Source organism: Oncorhynchus clarkii, chromosome 18, assembly GCF_045791955.1.
Source record: "Oncorhynchus clarkii lewisi isolate Uvic-CL-2024 chromosome 18, UVic_Ocla_1.0, whole genome shotgun sequence".
Lineage (NCBI taxonomy): Eukaryota > Metazoa > Chordata > Actinopteri > Salmoniformes > Salmonidae > Oncorhynchus > Oncorhynchus clarkii.
In genome coordinates, this window is record NC_092164.1 from 7,282,748 (window position 1) to 7,298,134 (window position 15,387).

A 15,387-nucleotide genomic window follows, 5' to 3' on the forward strand; every position below is an offset into this window, starting at 1 on the left:
AAGGTCAGATTCAATAGCAAGGTCAGATTCAATAGCAAGGTCAGATTCAATAGCAAGGTCAGATTCAAATGGATTAACTACAGTATGTGACAGTGACAACAATGGGTATTTCTCAATATGCATGCTACCGTGCTCTGAGCATGCAAATTGGAGCACAGAACAGTTGGCGTGTGAGTCCAAATCAGAGTATGTGAAATGGGAATGGACCATGGCTGCGAGGGGTTTTGAGGTTAAGTCAGGAGGAGGCCACCCACACTGTTCATTGGTAGGACAACAGACAATGGATAATGGACTAACTCCAGACTGTTTGGCAACAAGGATGAAGTGGGCTGATGCAGAAATAGGCATGAAGTCTATATAGACCACTACACCAATTACTGATATATAATAGCTTCATTTCTTGCAAAAAAATCAGTTTTGTTTGACTATTGGTCATTTTTGACCAATTTGTATTTATAAATACATTTCTGTTCAGAATTAAAGTATCAACTGAACTGATTTACAATCGAAGTTCAAGACTGCAAATTGGTTTTCCATTTCACTCAGGGAACTAGAGATTCTCAGGGAACTAGAGATTCACAGGGAACTAGAGATTCTCAGGGAACTACAGATTCTCAGGGAACTTGAGATTCACAGGGAACTAGAGATTCTCAGGGAACTAGAGATTCACAGGGAACTAGAGATTCTCAGGGAACTAGAGATTCTCAGGGAACTAGAGATTCACAGGGAACTAGAGATTCTCAGGGAACTAGAGATTCACAGGGAACTAGAGATTCTCAGGGAACAAGAGATTCACAGGGAACTAGAGATTCACAGGGAACTAGAGATTCTCAGGGAACTAGAGATTTACAGGGAACTAGAGATTCTCAGGGAACTAGAGATTCACAGGGATCTAGAGATTCTCAGGGAACTAGAGATTCACAGGGAACTAGAGATTCACAGGGAACTAGAGATTCTCAGGGAACTAGAGATTCTCAGGGAACTAGAGATTCACAGGGAACTAGAGATTCACAGGGAACTAGAGATTCTCAGGGAACTAGAGATTCTCAGGGAACTAGAGATTCTCAGGGAACTAGAGATTCACAGGGAACTAGAGATTCTCAGGGAACTAGCGATTCTCAGGGAACTAGAGATTCTCAGGGAACTAGAGATTCACAGGGAACTAGAGATTCTCAGGGAACTAGAGATTCTCAGGGAACTAGAGATTCTCAGGGAACTAGATTCACAGGGAACTAGAGATTCACTGAAAACAAAAGCCAGCCATAACGTTGTCTACCTGTACATTACTCGTGTAATAATTTACAGGAAATATGTTAATTTAGCCTATTTTCACTTTGAAATGAAAAACCTAATCCCAGTCAATCAATCACTTATCACTGAACATCTAAATCATCTAGATCAAATATTGTTTTTAGTGATTTCTCTGACAGGACATGTCAGTGTGTTAAATTGAGAGGCAATGTACAGTATACATGACCAGCCTCTCATAACAAGAAGTTTGCTCTCTCATATCCCTCACTCATTATGATGTGCATAATGTTATGTTATTATAATAATATTATACAAAGGGCCAAGTGCCCTTTGAGGTAAATTATCAGAGAATTTTCTTTTTTTCTCTCTGTCAGTCAAACAGCAACAATCCAACAATGGACCCCACCTCACAAATACACACAATGGGGAGTAATAAAGGGTTTAGCTGGAAACCATTGTGTAAAGGGGCCCCTATGCCATTATGCCAACTCAGTACTTTTCACAATGGAGCTGGGGGTTCTTTTGACGTTAAGCCAGGTATAAAAGTACCCAAGGACGGAGAATAAGCTATACATCTTCAGGCCAAGTATCACCATATATCTGTAGGCTACCCAAGCAAGAGTCACCATGACCATGGGAAAGGTACGCCAACCTACAGCCTAAAACCACTGAAGAAACTTTCAAAATTGCAGTTGAACTTGAATTTTGAACTTGTCGTATTACTGTTTGGAGTCAATATTGTTGTTTCTTTTAACCTCCAGATCATCTTCTACGAGGACAGGAACTTCCAGGGTCGTTCCTATGAGACCAGCTCAGACTGCCCTGAGTTGACCTCCTACCTGAGCAGGTGCAACTCCTGCAGGGTGGAGAGCGGCTGCTTCATGGTGTATGACCGCTCCAACTTCCAGGGAAACCAGTACTTTGCGAGGAGAGGAGAGTATGGTGACCACCAGCGTATGGGCATGTCTGACTGCATTAGGTCCTGCCGTAACATCCCCATGGTAAATAAACAACTAATTCATATGTTTCTGTTATCACTGATAGTAGTTTGGATTGGATAAAATAGTTATAATTGGAATAACATTTTATAATAAAAAATGTGTTAACATTTAGCAATTTTTCTAATGGCTTTGGTTGTTGTGGTTTTCCATTACAGCACAGTGGCCAGTTCAGGATGAGGATCTACGAGAGGGAAAACTTTGGAGGCCAGATGCACGAGATGATGGACGACTGTGAGAACATGATGGACCGTTACCGTATGTCCGACTGCCAGTCCTGCAATGTGATGGACGGCCACTGGCTCATGTACGAGCAGCCCAACTACAGAGGCAGGCAGATGTACCTGAGGCCTGGAGAGTACAGGAACTTCAGCAACATGGGGGGAAGCATGGGCAACATGAGATGGCAGTCTATGAGGCGTATCATGGATTCTTGTTAACTCACTGTTTGATGTGAATATTAGGTTGACAATAAAGGCTTGTATAAAAGCATCGGTCGTGACGTGACGTTGTATTGATTAATGTGACGACTACTGCTCATCGAATTATTCATGGTTTATAATTACGTGATTAAATGAATCAGGTAATTATTTAAGTCATTCATCTGGGGCACCATGGGAAAGTTTGGTTTTATTGAGTTTCTATTTCCCAAATTAACTCAAATAATATCAGAATATCGATTTTTACAACTGTCGCTAATGAATGAATTTACACTACAGTCTCATCCTGAACATCGCATAACCTGGGAATCTGCACAAACCCACTAAATAAGTCCGTACCACACCAACTGAGGTGATTGTTTATTTACTAACAAGCTAAAATTATAATATAAGATACACATACACACAGTCTAGGCCATTGATTAGAACTTAGTACAATGAAACAGGTCCCTAGCGGGCCAACACAATATCACACGTTACACAAAATGGGGATTTCAAAAGAGAGAGAAAGAGAGAGGGTACGAGAGAAAAGCACACTTGGGTACATTTGTAAACTATGTTTAGTTTAACCCTAATCGTAACCCGAACTGCCGCTCTCATGGGTCAGAATATAATAATGTAATTATGTGTCGAAGGACTCCGATGGGGTCCGAGTTCTGAATTCTCCTCTGATGGTGACACTTCTGTTGTTACCGGGCGTAACGCTCTGATTGTCCACACAATGTCAGTGTCCTTTCTCTTCGTGGTCTGTTTCCTAGCCTTGTTCTGAAAGGTGGTCTTCTGAGTACGGTCAGCTGTGTAGCTCAGGGGCTCCAGTGTAGGAATGAAAGCAGTGTAGACACACAATTCATTGGAGAGTGGTAACCAGGTGGTCCTGCTTGAATTCACCCTCTTAGACACAGCTACTCATCCGTAGATTAAGACGTTCCTTTGTCTTCTTCAACCTCGTGTTACGTTTTGGGGTTGCAACTAATCGGACCTTGGCTGCAGCTGGTGGCCACCTAGTCTGATATGATAATTCTTAACATGTTTTATCCCCTCGGGTCAGAAATGGGTCTTTCCGCCTTTAGGGTGTAACTAGTGACGAGGCAAGCTCTGGATTTTACTCAAATACAATTTAGACAACTAACTGCACATTTCCTCTTTACAAAAACATTTGACTTGATCTGGGCATTTTCCACACAATGTACAGTATGCAAACATCAGGTACATATTGTGAAAACTCTTTAAGTTACAATGTTTTCGTTATAACGTCGTCATTTCACTTTTAAAAACATAACAAAAACGACATTAATTTTTACATTCCTTCTATTGTCATTACTACCATTTTGGCTGACGAAACATATTGTTCCAGAGTCTGTTTATTGCATGTTACTGTCACACCCTGACCTGAGTATTCTTTGTTTTCTTTATATATTTTGGTTAGGTCAGGGTGTGACATGGGTGATGTATGTGTTTTTGTACTCTCTAGGGGTTTTGTAGGTTTATGGGGTTGTTTACCATCTAGGTGTTTTGTATGTCTATGGTTGCCTAGATTGGTTCTCAATTAGAGGCAGCTGTTTATCGTAGTCTCTGATTGGGAACCATATTTAGGCAGCCATCTTCTTCGGGTATTTCGTGGGTTATTGTCTATGTGATGTTGCATGTTAGCACAGAGTTGCTTTAGCGGTCAAGGTTGTTTTAGTGTATGTCGTGGTTTTTCCGTCTTTCATTAAATCATGCATTCACACCACGCTGCGCTTTGGTCTCCTCAATACGACGATCATGACAGTTACTGTTCTGAGGTAGGTTCTCCATAGGCCCATCATACATTCTCTTCCTCCATATTGAGAGGACAAAGGGACTTTGTTTGCTGCCTTAAGATTTACAATGGGCATGATGTCATAAACCCCCCCCCCCCCCCCCCCCAGCTCCATACCTGTTGATCTCTCCCCCTCTGGTGGGTGTGAGAGATGTCTTGTAGGAGTGTGGTCCTGATCCGAACAGACCAGTCATGACACATCCATCTCAAATTCAATGTTTCAGGTAAGTTAATATTTGAATACAAAATAATGTTACATACAATCTATTCCCAAGAAAATATGCTTGCAATCTATAACAAAAAGATGATTCTTCTTGTGCTTCCAAAACAGCAGTAATGGTATATTTTTCTCCAACACATGATTTATATATTCATATTCTAAAAAAATAATATTATTTAACCAGGTAGGCTAGTTGAGAACAAGTTCTCATTTACAACTGCGACCTGGCCAAGGTAAAACAAAGCAGTGCAACACAAACAACAACACAGAGTTAAACATGGAATAAACAAACATACAGTCAATAATACAATAGAAAAAGTCTATATACAGTGTGTGCAGATGAGGTAGGATAAGGGGGGTGTGGCAATAAACAGGCCATAGTGGCGAAATTATTACAGTATGTTAAATGAAACACTGGGGTGATAGATGTGCAGAAGATGAGTGTGCAAGTAGCGGTACTGGGGTGCAAAGGAGCAAGATAAATAAAATAAATAACAGTATGGTGATGAGGTAGTTGGATGGGCTGTTTACAGATGGGCTATGTACAGGTGCAGTGATCTGTGAGCTGCTCTGACAGCTGGTGCTTAAAACTAGTGAGGGAGACATGAGTCTCCAGCTTCACAGATTTTTGCAGTTTGTTCGAGTCATTGGCAGCAGAGAACTGTAAGGAAAGGCGGCCGAAGAAAGAATTGGCTTTGGGGGTGACCAGTGAGATATACCTGCTGGAGCTCGTGCTGCAGGTGGGTGCTGCGGGGCTTTACCTAGCAACGACTTATTGATGAACTGGAGCCAGTGGGTTTGGCTAAGGATATGAAGTGAGGGCCAGCCAACGAGAGCATACAGGTCGCAGTGGTGGGTAGTATATGGAGCTTTGGTGACAAAACGGATGGCATTGTGATAGACTGCATCCAATTTGCTGAGTAGAGTGTTGGAGGCTATTTTGTAAATGACATCGTCGAGGATCGGTAGGATAGTCAGTTTTACAAAGGGTATGTTTTAACAGCGTGAGTGAAGGAGGCTTTGTTGCGAAATAAGAAGCCGATTCTAGATTTAATTTTGGATTGGAGATGATTAATGTGAGTCTGGAAGGAGAGTTTACAGTCTAACCAGACACCTAGGTATTTGTAGTGGTCCACGTACTCTAAGTCAGAACCGTCCAGAGTAGTGATGCTGGAAGGGCGGGCAACGATCGGTTGAAGAGCATGCATTTAGTTTTACTAGCATTTAAGAGCAGTTGTAGGCCACGGAATAAGAGTTGTATGGCATTGAAGCTGGAGGTTAGTTAACACTGTGTCCAAAGAAGGGCCAGATGTATACAGAATGGTGTCGTCTGCGTAGAGAGGGATCAGAGAATCACCAGCAGCAGAGCGACATCATTGATGTATCTTCAAACCATCTGTATACTTACAAGCCCATACCAATCATATCCAGATGACATTTTTAATATTCAAACCCAATGTCAACATACAGTAATACTTCAAGTTACTCTAAAATCATCTTCTTCTCTTAACACTGAAAACTCTTCTCATTGGTATCCTAGTGGTTAGAGCGTTGGGCTGGTAACCAAATGGTTGCTGGTTTGAGTACCTGAGCCGACAAGTAAGGCTTTTAACCCTAATTTGCTCCAGGGGCGCTGTACTACTAGGGCTGACCCTAGAAAAGACCTCATTTTCCTGCACCTATCTGGTGTATGTGACAACAAAACATATCTATTTTTTTATTTATTTATTTACAATTAGAAATTATTTGTACTAGGTCTGTGGGCCTTTTTCTGAGTTAACCAAAACTCTACTAGTTGACGCCACTAGTTGGTCCCTTCCTCATTAATAGTTTGGCATGGAAGTGTACGGTGGTCTGCAGGTCCCAAATAGCCTCCATAGAGCCAGGCCAGTTTCTTATTGAATTGGCCAAAGGCCTAAATTCCAGCCGTGCATGTTTTCAAATGGCCAGGGGTTGTTAGCTCCAACGTCCCATAATATTCCAACCAAAATAAACATTAGGTTCTGTCCGTTAGTTAATTTTGTAGTTTTGTTATTTAGAAATCATTAAACTTGTCCATCAAGAGATGTATTTTGAAAAAATATGAGTTTTGCGATGACGCTGAGAGAAGGCAAACACCTTGCCCCTAAAGAATGAAACACATTGAGAATTTGACTGTTGATAGACTGCTGATAGGTAGGAGGCTGTCCCTTCTCTTTCTAGAACAAAAAAACGTTCCTGCTGCATACCGACGAACATGCCATCTGTCCTCTGAGTACATTGACATCAATACAAAACCTAGGAGTCTCATGGTCCTCACCACCTTCCATAGACTTACACAGTAATTATGACAACTTCCCGGGGGATGTCCTCCAACCTATCAGAGCTCTTGCAGCATGAAATAACATGTTGTCCACCCAATCAAAGGAATAGAGAATGAATCTAGTACTGAAAGCATAAGCATACTTGTAGAATCACAACGCTCCTCAGTGGCCGACAACTTGACTTTGAGTCAATCAGAGAGCACAAAGTGGGGAGCCGAGAGGAGTAACAACAAAAAGGAAAAAATATATTGTGCTGGCTAGCGAATTACATGCTAAAGGTTTAGCTAACAAAAAAATGGCACTGGCAGCATGGGATTATGGAGAGTGAATGAAATTGTTTCTTTGTCATCTTGCTAGCTAGTTATCTAGCTTTGGCCATCTGGCAAGGATCACCAAGGGTATTCTACAACAATAGCAACATTAGCACAGCTAGCTAGTTAGCTAACATTGGATACCTACAAAACAAAATACATAGGGACAACCATTGTCAAACTAAGCTGAAGAATGCAACACTACTGCTACCTTCTAGTTTGGAGTATTTTAACAAGACTGTAAACTTTCATTCATAAGCTACGTTGTAGCAGCCTCATGATGAGTATAGGGAAAATTCAAGTATCATGTAGTAGCCTAAACCTATCACTGTTACATTGAACTGGCAGAACGGAATATGAATGACAGTCATCCAATATGCCGTAATAGAAATAAGGCCATGCTCCTGAAAAAGAATATCGGCCTCCCTCATCGTAAACTGCACTGACCGCCACTGATACCAATATCTACATGTTCTGTAGTCAAAAATATGGAGAAAAAAATGTCCTAAGAAAATGACTCTCTATGATGTCATCAGGAGTCATAATTAAAACTAAATGAGTTCCCAGTTGATCCCACACACCAGTAAGATTGTCAGACGTTTGCTTGCCAAGAGCACCTATAAATAGAGTTTTGGCAGTCAATGTCTTTTGTGTGTTCACACCGAACATACTTTGAAGCCATCACTCTCACCCGCATCTAGCTGATATATGGTGTAATCATTAGTCCCACAGTTGCAAACAAGAGTTTCTATTGGACAAATTCAGCTATGTTTATCCCCGTTTTTCAACAGAATCGGTGGAATTTATACACACCTGAACACGCGTAAACACAGTTCGCTTTCATAGCAGCCACATTCTATTCTTTCTCGCATCTATGCGCTCTCCTCCACTCACCTTTTCCCTTCGCTTATGGACTGTAATGCGCAACACATCAGCTGTTTGTGACCAGGTGAAAAAAACTTTCCAAGCAAAACCATATCATAACCGCTACACACAGCCTACATCATTGTCACTATATTAGCTAAAGTAACATCATAGTCAACATAGCTAATAGAACTAACACACTGGTAAAACTGCTACAATCATGCAGTAACGTTACAGTGTAAGCAGTTTATCACTTAAAAGCAAAAGCTTGCCTAGACTAGCTACAGTGACATAGCATACCTCTGTTTGAGCAGGGTGTTTGAGTAGACTAAACTAGCTAGCTGCATTTGCTATCTAGATAGCACTGTAGATAGCACGGCAGTGCTATCTAGCTGTAGCTTATGCTTTCAGTACTAGATTCATTCTCTGATCCTTTAATTGGGTGGACAACATGTTATTTCATGCTGCAAGAGCTCTGATAGGTTGGAGGACATCCCCCGGGAAGTTGTCATAATTACTGTGTAAGTCTATGGAAGGTGGTGAGGACCATGAGACTCCTAGATTTTGTATTGATGTCAATGTACTCAGAGGAGGACAGAAGCTAGCTGTCCTCCGGCTACACAGTGGTGCTTCCCTACAGAGTGTATTGAGTTGATTTACTTTATTTGTATTATTTAATTTTTTAACCCTTTTTCTCCCCAATTTTGTGATATCCAATTGATAGTTATAGTCTTGTCCCATCGCTGCAACTCCCGTACAGACATGGGAGAAGCAAAACTCCCGCCATCCTCTCGAACATGACCCTGCCAAGCTCCACTGCTTCTTGACACACTGCTCGCTTAACCCGGAAGCCGGGTTATGTGTCGGAGGAAACACTGTACAACGTGCAACCGTGTCAGTGTGCATGCGCGATGGGACACGGCCATCCCGGCTGGCCAATCCCTCCCTTAACCCGGACGACGCTGGGCCAATTGTGCGTCGCCTCATGAGTCTCCTGGTCATGGCCGGCTGCGACACAGTTCGGGAACAAGCCCAGATCTGTAGTGACTCCTCAAGCACTGCAGTGCCTTAGACCGCCTCGACAGAGCGTGTTTTAATCAATTATTTGGTGACGTGATTATATTTATTAAAATTTTATCTAAAAAGGATAACTTTTTAAATGTTTAAAAATATATATTTTTTAATGAAATTCACTGAGGAAGATCTCTCTCCTTCCTCCTCTAAGGAGCCTCCACTGATCGGTATGGTGCTGAAGAGGTTATATATGAGGTTACAAAGTTATGTATGGTGCTGAAGAGGTTATATATGAGGTTACAAAGTGGTTAAAGAACACAATAAAGCTTCAAATCCACCCTTTTGTTATAAAGAATGTTGCTTGTGACTTATAAACACATCAACTTGTTTGTTACTTATATTTTCTTTGTTTCGACACGTACTAGAATCTCCCCATCGTTTAGTAGCTTAACTTTATTGTCTTTGTTTCGACACGTACTAGAATCTCCCCATCGTTTAGTAGCTTCACTTTATTGTCTTTGTTTAGACACGTACTAGTAGCTTCACTTTATTGTCTTTGTTTCGACACGTACTAGTATTAAAACCTTGGAGGGATTAAGCCTATAGAACATCTCACAGTAGGAGGATTTGAAGCCAACAAAAGCTAAAAGAGACAGAGTTTATTATGCTGACCCCATAGAAATGAAGGGTGGATCAACTGTAAATACGCAATGTATAAAAGGTCGACTGCAACACTAAATGAACACAAACATCCCCACGGGAGCAGGTTTGTAATGACTCTAAATACAACATGTAGATTAGATAGATAATGGATACAGACAACAATTCAATTGTAATAGTTAGAGAAGTATTGGCTCTGCATACAGCTTGATCTTACCTGACAAAGTTGTCATCTCTGCAGGGAAAACAGTGATAGAGCAGATGTTTTGGTCAATGTTTACTTGACCTCTGACCCAGATCTGCAAAAGGGCTGTTGTTTACTTTACCTCTCTGACCCCAGATCTGCAAGGGCTGTTGTTTACTTTTCCTCTCTGACCCAGATCTGCAAGGGCTGTTGTTTACTTTACCTCTCTGACCCAGATCTGCAAGGGCTGTTGTTTGGCCAACACCAGCTACTGTTTACCCTAGCCGGCCTTGCAGTGGCATTCCTCACGTATGTACAAATGCTTCAACTATTTTGATACCTCCATTTTGCTGAGATTAGCATTTAATGTAGCAGGGACACTATTCCAAGCATAATTGTGGGTAGTGTCGTGTCTTTGGCTATGCCGAATTATAAGTGATATGACATGCTATTCTATAAAATAATTTATCCGTAATTAATATCACCTGATTGAGCTAATCATGTAAATTTAATTAACTAGATAGTCGGGGCACCACAAAATAATATTTATAGAGCTGTTATCTTCCGAAAAAACTCTTAAAGACCTAGTAATATTTTACATCAATAGCAGTCAATATTAATCCTCACCTTAATTCAGTCTCAACTGAAAGTTGTAAATTCTTGGTTATCTGCACAAACCCTGGCTAACAAGTTGAATCAGCAATACAAAATTGGGTTTAATTATTTATTTGCTAAATACCTAACTAATCACACAGAATTACACATACACATAATTAATCATAACTTGATTACAAATTACGTCATAAAGGAAAACGTCCCTAGCGGGCAGAACAGATATGACAGCTGGTTACACAAAAGAAAAGGGGCTGGGTTTGAGTGAAAGAGCGGGAAGACTGAGGAACAAAGGGCGAAGCTGTGCTATCGTAAATACAGTATCCTATGCTTTCTAAGTTACCGCCCATTTGGAAAAGGAAAATGCAATAAATATTTACTCTGAGCTGCGCTTCGGTAGGTTGGTGGTAGATGGAAGGCCGTGTTGCCCAACCTAGTCCTTTCTCCTTTGAAGAATGTCTCTGCTGGTAATTGGATACGTTGTAGTAATGTTGTTGTTGTGGTAAACGGGATACTCTGTCTGTTCCTTCCTAACCCACATTTGCAGCTGCTGTTGCTAACTCAACGGCTAGGAGGTATCACTTCTGAAGTGAATAAGAGTTCAAAGTTCATACCATTCGCAACCAAAGCTCATGCTGATGTTGGCTTCGTTCTGTAGTTATTATCTGAACCATTCTGACATCGGACCGTCGTCCTCACATCCTCGGAACAGGAGGTTACATTGTCGTCAAGGCTTTATATAGGAAGGGAGAGGAGGGCGTGTTTGAAAAGTTTTATAGCCCATGTCCCTTCACAGGGGCGGGCCACTGATTGAGCATAGCCCTACCTTATGAAAACCCAAATCTCACATTTTAGAAGCTAAAATCACATTTCATCCCATCACAAATAATTTCATATTCAAACATTTATATTGAACAACAATTCCATGTGAATCCGATAACTCTGATGTGTAGACTTTCCACTGTAGAGTTTGTCATCTTATCATTGATGATAATGTCTCAGATGACAACCGAACTGACATCGTATTCATTAAGTACCAGCGCATATGTTCAATTGGTTGGATTACCAGAATATAGTTAATTTCCCCCCACCTCCTGATTTTCCCAGAATCTCTATGTTAACCAAGGGTTTTGCAAATGTAACATCAGTAGGGTAGAGAGAGGAAAAAGGTATTTATGACTGTCATAAACCTACCCCCAGGCCAACGTCATGACAGTAGTATGGGCATTGCCAGGTGATTCATTACAAAAGATGATTACAGAAACAGAGTTATTGTACATATTAAATTAGTGTGGCTAAACCACTTCTGTTTTTTGTTTCTACCTGGTAGTTAATTTGCACTCACCTGGTGTAATAGGTCTAAATCAGTCCCTGATTATAAGTAGAGGATGAAACCCAGAAGTGTTTTGGCCCTCCAGGACCAGAATTGAACAGTCTTGAATTATAGCATTAAATTAGAGTATTACGTTTTCTTGGTTTTATCAAAACGTCACAATGTAGAGGAACTGAGTAAGTATCTCAAGGCACATTGAATATATAAAAAAATGTAATGACTTGACATTGGATGAATTATTCAATTATATGTTTTCCAGTGTTTTTATGTTAAATCCATGCCATCAAGTTTTCCCTTCAGAGTTTCAATTTTTTAAATAAAGAACTCCCCCTCAAAATGTACTGTGTACTTTGTTTTCTATAAAATGTGATGGGGTACATACAGGAAAACATCATTATCACTACTATAATGTTTTAACCTGGGTTGGTACACAAAACTGGACACTTGTATTACTCAGATTGGTCTGCCATTTCTACACCAGTTTAATTTCTTCATATCAAATCACAATCTGGTCTAAAACAACATGGTTGTAATTGTCAAGAGATGATCACTCATCTACAAGACATTTTAAAATGACAATCATCCTAAATAAAATGAGCCTTTGTTGAAAAGTAAAAATGCTAACTGTGTTGACCACCTAAGACAAAAATACACGGCAGTGTTCACAGCATTCTGGCGGAAAAAAACGCTGACATGTTAAAAGTCCAACTATTTACATGACAATACTGCCGTTGATCCATGGATTATAAAGAGAGGACGCACCTCCCAACCCTTGCTGAGTGCCAGTGAGACCAAAGTTAACCTTCGCAATGGGAAAGGTAAGGCTGGTTTTTATGCTATGCATATGTTGTGCCTCTGCATTCCTCCATAGACTATTCTACCGAAATCAATAAAAGGGGATGAGATTCATTAAAGGTAATGTGTGCCTCTGATCAGGAATTTTAGTCTGTACAATATTACAAAAGAATTCTAAATCTTGGGGCTTACTGCTGGGGAAGAGATCTGGTCTTACACAATAAAACACCTCAATTGATCTGTTTTTTAGATCATTTTCTACGAAGAGAGAAACTTCCAGGGTCACTCTTATGAGTGCGGTGGAGAATGCTCTGACCTACATGCCCACTTCAGCCGCTGCAACTCCATCAAGGTGGAGAGCGGCAACTGGATGGTGTACGAGAGGCCCAGCTACATGGGCTATCAGTACTTCCTGAAGGAAGGCGAGTTCTCCGACTACCAGCGTTGGATGGGCTTCAATGACTGCGTCAGGTCCTGCCGCATGATCCCCCAGGTAAGAGACGAATTAAGGAAGAGGTTAAAGAGATCCCGTTAACTCTGAAGTATTGGAGGGATTCTGAAGTATTACAGGGACTTCTGGACCTTTGTAGTTTGATCCCAAAACTACAGGAAATCAACTGCTGGATTCTGAGCAGTGGAGGCTGGTGGAGAAAGAAATGAGGAGGACAGGCTTATTATCCTTCCCATTTCTCCTTCCATCAGCCTCCACTGACTGAGGTTGGACGTAGTCTACCACATATTTTTCTGAGATGGCTACACATGAGTATCATCCCAATAACATTCCTCTCTGTATCCACAGCATCAGGGATCTCACCGTATGAGAATATTTGAGCGCTCCGAGTTCGGAGGACAGATGACGGAGTTGACGGACGACTGCCCCAACCTCTACGAGCGCTTCCATTACAATGACATCTACTCTTGCAATGTGATGGAGGGCTCCTGGCTTTTGTATGAGCACCCCAACTACAGGGGGCGCCAGTACCTGCTGACCCCGGGAGAGTACAGGAGATACAACGAGTGGGGAAGCATGAGCGCCAGAGTGGGTTCCATCAGACGTATTGATATGTAAGAAGCTGAATGTATGACTCTTGAATCAATGACCAATGGGAAGTCATGTTGAAATAAATCCATCCACACATTAGAGACTTTTTTCCTGCCTTTTGTATTTTAAACCACGGAGAAATAATGAATATGCAAACGTATCTGTCAGGTTGGTTGAACTTTTAAAAGGTTTTCCCATGAATGAACTCCCATATTACCGTGGTTTGCTGAGTGAAACTGTGGAGTGAATCGACCTAGAATAGACCATGTGTGTACCCTAAATATCTCACATCAAATATTTGTATTCATTGGTTATTGTCATGAACAGGCTGTGAAATGAATATCTTACATATTTTGCTTTGCACTCATTTGTGTAATGTGTTACAGATGTAGGATCCTAATTTGATCACCCTGTTTCTGGTGAACTTTCCTGCAATGCATTAAAAAAGGCTTTTGAAGTTTGTCATTACCACTTTGACATTTCAGACGTGGTTATCCCTTACGAAAAATGTATCAACCCCAATCCCATTAATTATAATCCACATAATAATTCACATTTCCTGTTGCTGCAGGATTATTTTCCTGCTGTAGCAAACTGGCTCAAATTAAGATCCTACATCTGTACTCAGCAGAATCTGCTAATATTTTCATTCATGATACAATAGGGAAATGTCTGGGCAACTCATAGTCAGCACTGTTGATTGAAGAACTTGAGTTACAGAATGGGAATGGATTATATTGCAACATTGCAACATAAAAGGTGCATCTGATGACGTTAACGTTGTATTTTTGAACCGTCTTCCATGTTGTAATGGCTTGAATGGAATCATTGGAATAGTATCAAACACATGAAAACAGTGCGTTTTCAGCCGTTCCATTGCTTCCATTCCAGCCATTATGATGAGCCCGTCCTCCTATAGTTCCTCCCACCAGCGTAGCCCGTCCTCCTATAGTTCCTCCCACCAGCGTAGCCCGTCCTCCTATAGTTCCTCCCACCAGCGTAGCCCGTCCTCCTATAGTTCCTCCCACCAGCGTAGCCCATCCTCCTATAGTTCCTCCCACCAGCGTAGCCCGTCCTCCTATAGTTCCTCCCACCAGCGTAGCCCGTCCTCCTATAGTTCCTCCCACCAGCGTAGCCCATCCTCCTATAGTTCCTCCCACCAGCGTAGCCCGTCCTCCTATAGGAACTACCAGCGTAGCCCGTCCTCCTATAGGAACTCCCACCAGCGTAGCCCGTCCTCCTATAGGAACTCCCACCAGCGTAGCCCGTCCTCCTATAGGAACTACCAGCGTAGCCCGTCCTCCTATAGGAACTCCCACCAGCGTAGCCCGTCCTCCTATAGGAACTACCAGCGTAGCCCGTCCTCCTATAGGAACTACCAGCGTAGCCCGTCCTCCTATAGGAACTACCAGCGTAGCCCGTCCTCCTATAGGAACTACCAGCGTAGCCCGTCCTCCTATAGTTCCTCCCACCAGCGTAGCCCGTCCTCCTATAGTTCCTCCCACCAGCGTAGCCCGTCCTCCTATAGTTCCTCCCACCAGCGTAGCCCGTCCTCCTAT

The 15,387-nt window shown here is 41.7% G+C and overlaps 3 protein-coding genes across 3 annotated transcripts in view; 2 read left to right on the forward strand and 1 right to left on the reverse strand.

The window, feature by feature from the left end:
- The window catches only part of LOC139372956 (general transcription factor II-I repeat domain-containing protein 2-like), a 979,173-nt gene that overhangs the window by 362,362 nt on the left and 601,424 nt on the right, over positions 1–15,387 (reverse strand). The gene's annotated exons all lie outside the window — the stretch shown is intronic.
- On the forward strand, positions 1,804–2,741 carry LOC139372943 (gamma-crystallin M3-like). Its single transcript, XM_071112831.1, has 3 exons — positions 1,804–1,893; positions 2,013–2,252; positions 2,408–2,741. The coding sequence occupies exons 1-3, from the start codon at positions 1,879–1,881 to the stop codon at positions 2,687–2,689; spliced, it is 537 nt and encodes a 178-aa protein (XP_070968932.1). The 5' UTR covers positions 1,804–1,878; the 3' UTR covers positions 2,690–2,741.
- Positions 12,729–13,927, forward strand: LOC139372427 (gamma-crystallin S-1-like). Its single transcript, XM_071112140.1, has 3 exons — positions 12,729–12,809; positions 13,037–13,279; positions 13,586–13,927. The coding sequence occupies exons 1-3, from the start codon at positions 12,801–12,803 to the stop codon at positions 13,853–13,855; spliced, it is 522 nt and encodes a 173-aa protein (XP_070968241.1). The 5' UTR covers positions 12,729–12,800; the 3' UTR covers positions 13,856–13,927.

Excerpts from the sequence above, each read along its gene's own strand:
- LOC139372943 (XM_071112831.1), top strand. Across the intron at positions 2,253-2,407 it reads CCTGCCGTAACATCCCCATG|CACAGTGGCCAGTTCAGGAT; the intron begins GTAAATAAACAA and ends TTTCCATTACAG.
- LOC139372427 (XM_071112140.1), top strand. Across the intron at positions 13,280-13,585 it reads CCTGCCGCATGATCCCCCAG|CATCAGGGATCTCACCGTAT; the intron begins GTAAGAGACGAA and ends CTGTATCCACAG.